Source organism: Gymnogyps californianus, chromosome Z (genome assembly GCF_018139145.2).
Source record: "Gymnogyps californianus isolate 813 chromosome Z, ASM1813914v2, whole genome shotgun sequence".
NCBI classification, from domain to species: domain Eukaryota; kingdom Metazoa; phylum Chordata; class Aves; order Accipitriformes; family Cathartidae; genus Gymnogyps; species Gymnogyps californianus.
In genome coordinates, this window is record NC_059500.1 from 38,917,569 (window position 1) to 38,924,789 (window position 7,221).

The 7,221-nt window shown below is 39.0% G+C and overlaps 1 protein-coding gene across 1 annotated transcript; it reads left to right on the plus strand.

Annotated features, from left to right (window-relative positions):
* Positions 1–455: 455 nt before the first annotated feature.
* LOC127027868 (protein FAM240A-like) lies at positions 456–3,258 on the plus strand. The gene is made up of 2 exons (XM_050913749.1): positions 456–601; positions 3,126–3,258. The coding sequence occupies exons 1-2, from the start codon at positions 456–458 to the stop codon at positions 3,256–3,258; spliced, it is 279 nt and encodes a 92-aa protein (XP_050769706.1).
* Positions 3,259–7,221: the final 3,963 nt, after the last annotated feature.

The following is a 7,221-nucleotide window of genomic DNA, read 5'->3' on the forward strand; positions in this document are numbered from 1 at the left end:
TTTAAGATCAACGTATTTCCCTTGGATAACAACCATCTATGATCTCTTTTAAAACTACAGGAAAAGGGTAGAAAAAGGGAAAGCCCTTCACAACATCGCATCTGAACTTCAGTGACAATGGCACTATATTTGAAAGTATTTTTCCCAAGTTCTTCCAAAACCACTTAAAATCTCGCACGTACTGAGGCCTCCACAATATTTTGTGAACTGTGCCATGTGAGTCATTACTCAGTAACAACAATGTAGGTATACCATTTAACTATCACCCAAGGCCTGTTTCAATGCCTTATATTTTGCTTCAAGGCAGAGTAAGCATCAGTTTCCTAGTCTTCTCAGGTGAAATACTTTATTTCAACAGCACTTCATGAGAAAGAAATTGCAAGGGGCTAAGCAACACAGTATCTGCCTCAGATTAGGCTCCTGACTCCTCTGACCTCCAAATTGCTTTTCAGAAAATGAGCAAGCATACCAACTTTAGACGCCACAAGATGGCTGGTCATGATGCAGAAGGGCTGAAGAACTTCTGGGAAAATGTCATCCAAGAGCAAACTAAGCAACGAGAAGATGAAGAGTCTAGGTTAAGCAAAAGTGCCCTGAACAAGTAAGTGGTATTTTTTCTTTTGCACAAGACAGCAAGGCATGTCATCACGTGCTTTAAAATAAGGTAACCCGTTATTGTACTGCTTTATTCATAGCACAGATAGATTGTGTCCTGGATCTTTGGCACTTTTCCTCTCACAGCTGCTTGTCTCATATTTCCATGGCCCTTCTGCATGGAAACTCAGACAACCCTCACCCCTGAACCTCATGAGCATTCTTCAAAGGCCGTGGAGCACAGCCACGTAAAAATAAAGCACTTTGGCACTATGGCTTGTGACAGCCAGAAAATATCAGGATTTTTACCTGGAACTAGTACAGCTACACAAATAAATAAAATAGTATCACATTAAAGGGACAGGCAAACCACCCATTTAATGTGTAGCATAAACAAATCCATAGTATCTTTATCATGTTTAACAGCCCTTTGCATCATATAAGCCCAAAGATAGAAATGGTACAATAAGATTTCCCTATCCCATGAAACACATTTCATAGGCATTCCTGCTATACAACAGATAAAAAATAAGGCTATTCAAATTTATTTAATTTTTTCTCCAAAACAGTATAAAACAACAGACACCGCCTAGAAAGAGCTGTGACTGTCATATAGATACTCTGCACAAGTGTGGTAGACTGCTTCAAATACCTGCTTAACCTGTTGCACCTCAGGAGTTTGAAGCAGGGTCTCTCACACACTGAGTGAATCCCCTGACTCATAACGGATGGAGAAAGAGGATAAGAAATATCTGTGCCTCTTGTGTTTTTCTGATGGGCTTTCCTCCTGAAGTTGACAAAGGCTTTCCTGCACAAACTTTCTTCAGAACTGGGACATTCACATAAATTAATTTGACTTCAACAAACTGGAATGTGCTGGTAAAGGGCTGTTCCTTTAAAAAAAATTCCAAGTACTCTGATCCTAGTGCCCAAGGAGGAAGCTACTATCCTCATTTTAAAGACGAGGAAGTCAAGATCTGGGCAGGCCTTGTGTCCCAACAGAGTCCCATGTAGACAGTCCTGCTCCCAGTATCCTGTTCCGGCTAGTCATAATATTCCCAAACCCAAATCACCAAGTTGCGGGAGAGAAAACATGTATAATAAAACCCAGGAAAGTGTTCAGCTGCGCTGGAAACCTTTGTCACTCTAGCTTCACAGAAAACTATCACAAGAAGACATTGCAAAACAATTGCAGTTAGGGGTGTAGATAATATTTGTAACTTCACAAAGTTAAAAATGTTAAAAGCTTTTATAAGATCTTCTCTGAATAGAAAAAAATGCAGCAAAAGAACTTTGAATATGTCTTACATATTCAATGTTTTAACTGACTAGTCACAACTGAAATAGACCCAAGGAAGTTCCTTCAAGGTCACTTGACCAAAACCCAAATTGTTCACAAAATGTTCTCTAATTTGAAAAAAAGAAACTTTCAGGAGGTAATAGACACTGTCATTACAAAATCTACAGGTCCACTACCTCATGTAAGTGGCACCTGGGAAAATTAGATGGCTCTACGTATAGGCAAGTGCTCCCTCTGTGACACCTAGGACACTAGCTGACAAGGAACACTAGTGCTTTCAATGGCAAAGTTTCACTAGCTAATTGCACTGATTTTTTGAGGCTTAACTATATGCCCAAGAGAACAGTGAAGCCAAGACAGGGTAGACCAAATGAGAAAAGTTTAAAACATAATCTGAAATCAAAATCTGAAGCCAAACTAACACAAGCGTTCATATGAAACAGCTACAGCTAAGCTATTCTCAGATTAAATCATTGGCTGCTGTTCTTTTTAACACACCAAATGTAATATAAAAACCCATATATTCCATGATGCATTTGGCATTACTATATGATATCTAATCCTATAGCATTAGTGGGTCAGGTGTTTCATAACACCATTTCCTTTGGAAAATGACCCAGCCAACAATATCTTGCAGTGGTCCCTAGTGATTTTCTCTTCTGTCTGTACTATACTTGTGTCTTGAAGCTATGTGGCTCCTCTTGCATGTGACATCAATTGCTTTCATTAAACACCTACAAGGTCTGCAGAGATTTGGAGTACAAAATAGTTTTTTTTTTTTCCTTTTTTTTTCTTCAGAGTGAACCCAAATGGACATATTTAAAGTTCTGCTTGCTTTTCTCCACAGCATTTTACAGTAAACTTGGGGGTCGGGGAGTGGAATTGTATTTTTTAATTTACACATTGAATGACCTTACTGGATAGACAGTACTTCTGTGTGGCTTTGAGAATACCCCAGAGGAAAAAACAGAGCTCTTCACACTGACAGTATTTCAGCAGTTGTTTGACTCATTAGGAATCCAGCAATGTCAACCACTGATAGCATCAGCACTATCCCTTTCTCCCCTGCATTCCCAATCTAGCAAGCTAGAGAGATGTGTAGATGGTAAATAAATACGGGACAAGTGCTATGGTGATGAAAGAGAGGAAAGCTTCAACCCTGCTGAAAAGCCCTGGATACATTTGAAGGATTTGGCTCAGTACTTGCTAAGCACTTGTCCTCTCTTTGCAGACTCCGCCATGAATGGACTCTGAGACTGGAAAGCCGAGCAAGGCAGGTCCAGGCGCACACAAAAACACGGAAAGAGCAGATGACGCTGCTGTCCATCGAGGCTCTTCCCTCGCCAGATAAAACTGTTGCTTAAAGTTACTGTGAAAACCCAGAAAGTATTGGACCTGACTCTGACCTCCTGCAAGCACCTATAAACCAGCAGTTACACTGCTGAACAAGCAAAAGGTCAGAATCTGGCCCTTTTCCAGACTACTACTAGAGCTGCTAATAAAGTCCTGCTGAAATTCAGTGCAAGAATAAGGCCACAGTACATAATCTCAAAAAAAAAAGGGATAGATGAGAAGCAGACACCTTTAATTCTCCATGATATATTACTACTGCGATGCAGCAGGACTTTCTTACGTAACTCTGCATTTCCAAGTGACAACAACATATTTCTAGGCAAGAGGATCGCTTGTTTAATAGGAATAATACATTCAGACAGCTGCATGCAAAATTGCACATTTCTATTTACAGAGCTCACAGAGTCTGGCTTAATGTAGCTATAAGCTCTTCTGTCTTGATGAGCCACAGTGAAGGGAGGTAAGGATTAATCTGATCAGCTGGACAGAAGGAGAAATATATTCTTTAATGGAATCAGGAAAAAAAAATGAGTTTTTCTGATCAACATATAAGAAAATTTACAGATTTTAATCATTCAATGAACAGAGGAAAGGATTTTTACTTTCGTGGGGTAGGTAAGAAAAAGACTACTGAGGTAATTATGAACCAGTCTGAGAAATGTCAGAGCAAGTGAGTATGGAAGAGAGTTTGAAACAGAAGGCAGTGAATCAGTTCATCATAACAGCACAGGAATGCTTTGCAAGATATCACTTGCCATACCTGGTGTGCACTAATCCAAACACTTGCTGCATTTCATCTTCTTCTAGGTCAGGTGAAATACAGGGAGGAATAACTAAACACAGGGTAATAATAGTGTGTTCTGTTTACCTATATGTCTGTGTATTTGAATACCATATCTTTTGGATGAAAACATTTACTTGTTTTCTCTTCAATTAATTTCTTTGATATGCAAGAGAAGAGTCATAAGTCTAAACAACTATTTTTCTCTAACAATATTGAGCCACATCGAATTTTACCTTGCATCTTTGTTTACACTAAAGAAATAGATAGGAATACACTTGATAAATTTCAAAACAAAACAAAAATTAAACCAATTTGACCTCACAGAAATGCTTTTTTTATCCTTTTAAAACAACATTTCATTAAAATACACAATTTTACAGAATGTTCCCACTTTTACATAGTAACATTCTCCCATAGAAAAAAAATGTTATCACAAAAATGCTGTTATTCCATGAAGGATTAAAACAAAAACTTATAAAAAGTTCTTTGGTTATTGAAAACTGGAGGGAATGTAGAATCAGTCTCTTTTCATATAACCCAACTCAAAAAGTAATTGTTTCTTCCAGTGTTCTTTTCCTATTAGAAAAGCAATGCTGAAAAATAATAAAGTTATAGCTGCTTTTGCCTTTGCAGACTGGTCTCTTCTGTGTTCATTTACTTCCCACTGTTCTTTAAAAAGTTCTTTTGCTGTCACCCAAGTTAAACATTATCTCTGGTGAAGAAGATCAAACAGGACCTGAACCTGCTGCCACTTACATAAAAAACATAGTAGTTCACTGTTCTGTAGCGGTAGCTAAAGGACATAGACAGGGCCTACTGAAATGGAGAAATGTCAGATTCCCCACTTCTGAAAACCAGATCTGCCAGGTTTGCTAACTTCACCACTGCTTTATGGTGTTGTAATGCCACCCACATCAGTGCAGCTTACCCCTACTCTGTGCCAGTACTCTTTTACATTTAATGTCAATGTTTTTAATTATTGGGAACACTTTTATGACAGTATATCTGACTGTTTATGCAGTTATATAAGACACAGGAAAAAGATCACACAAGTAGATGCAATCTACACACAGCAATTTTCAGGATTCCCCAGAGAGTATCCAAAAACCACCTTAGGTCCCTGAGCAGTAGCTTTTCCATCAGGAGCTCTGAGGAGGTCAAGGGATGTGTGAAATCTCTTCCACTACAAGCAGGCGACATCACATTGACTACACGCCGGGGGAGTGTTGCAGGCATTGTTTTATCTTCACAAGTACATGGAACACATTTCAGTCATGAATGGGTTTCTGATACATCCACTGCAGTGCAGAGTGTGTATATCACAAGTGTGAAAGACTAAAATCCTCCTACTCTTAGTCAAAACCAGCTCTTTGTGAGTTGCTCAAGTGCATATGCATTAGTCATGCTTACCTATTCTAACACATATTTTACAGGACAGCAGTATCCTGGCACCTCCATGATATTGAACACCAGATGCTTTCTGTTCCCAAATGTGGGTATTCATCCATTTTTCACTGCTACTGCACATACAACCAGACTAAGAAAGGAATAAAATACTAGAAATAATAAAGTCTAGCAGCTGGACGTAGCCAGATATGCTGCTTGCAAATTGCAAAGCTGAAGGCAGACAGTAAGGTGATGGATAGCATTTTGTCCTTTCACTTTAGTTACCGAACTGGTGAAATTCAAGCCTGAATTTAGGCGTTTCAGACATACCTGAAAACATCAAATCTGGCTTTCATTTAAAAAGGCAAGCAAACAAAAGTCAGTTCAAGTTGAATTGTTATATTAAAAAACATCTGTCTCATTCATATACGCAGCCCCCATTGGTAAAACAGGATATCCAGTGAGTATAAGCTGTTGGGCGAGTAGGCCCCTTCAGCTGAACACAGCATTTTTTTCCTCCCTTGTCCCTAGTTCTTCTCCCTTTCCAATGAAAAAAAAGAAGATTCAAATGACAATTTAGATTACAATAGCTATATTAAGAAAGTTGGACTATCCAGATATTTTTTAACTTGGAATTTATTAATATACCTAATAGCAAAAGAATTGGAATTGAATATCAGTTAGTCTGCATAATCAGTACCACCCTGAGCCTGCACTAGCAAGATGTTACCATGTCTTATATCAGCATATAAGCCAGTTCAGCACTTGCCTAAGCCAGTAAAGAACAACTAAAATGGTACAGGATAGGTCAGAGACTAACGTTTTTGGTCATGGGACTTTAACCATATGATATATGATGCAATAGTTGTGAATCATATCTATGAGGTAATGCACTTAACCTGGCATACTGATGTCAGCTGCAGAACACCCACTTAGCATGCCCAAAATGTATGTGCATGGCAGGTAATGTGAGCACATACTACACTCATTCACATGGTTACTCTTAAGTACTGCGTCTGATCCGGGAACCAGTGATCAATGCTTCAGAGACAACAAGGATTGCTTTCTTAAACTGTCTCTGAGCTGTGGCCAGTTTTTGAAGTCCAGCTTATTCAAATCAAGCCAGTCAAAAGGGTGAATATAAACCACATTGAGCTGCAGTCTGACTTCATTTGGACACCATCCAGAAGCACTCATACAATCAGTTACAGATAGGACATGTTTAAATAAGCAGCAACTCAACACCTGTCAGCTGCTACACTTGAATTAGCACTTAAATTCAGAGAAGGAGAGCCTTTTTTAAGCAAAACCCTTGATTGTCTGCACTTATCACACACTGGTTTGGATCACAGAGTACATTTAAGGCATGCAAACCAGATTTCTTTCAGAGGAAACTAAACCAGACCAGAAGCCATGCTCCAAGTGCATACCAAAGGACCCTAGCTTCTAAGGATCTGAGACAAGCACTAGCTCTTCAGACAGTTTTGAGACACTTGTGTAGTGGGGATATTTGGTCCAACTAACCAAATTAGATTGAGTCTGAGCTAAACCCCCGAACTATGCTTTGTCTAATATAGGGATCTCAGCAGGAGCCACTTTGATCTACTGAGCTGCTCGTAATGTGCTGAGTCACCTGCTAATGTAGATGAGTATAACCCAACCAAAACAATAGAGATGGGATCAAAGCACATTAATACATTTCATGTCGATCTAAAGGTAGACCTCAGCAGGTATAATGACTGAGCTCAGGAATGATAATTTAATTATACAGCCATGCAGTTGTGCTAGCATGCATAACTATACA

What these genes read in the sequence shown, in the direction of transcription:
- LOC127027868 (XM_050913749.1), top strand. Translation starts at nt 456, where the DNA reads ATGAGCAAGCATACCAACTTTAGACGCCACAAGATGGCTGGTCATGAT. An exon ending in AGCAAAAGTGCCCTGAACAA is followed by an intron (nt 602 to 3,125) that starts GTAAGTGGTATT and finishes CTCTCTTTGCAG; the next exon opens with ACTCCGCCATGAATGGACTC.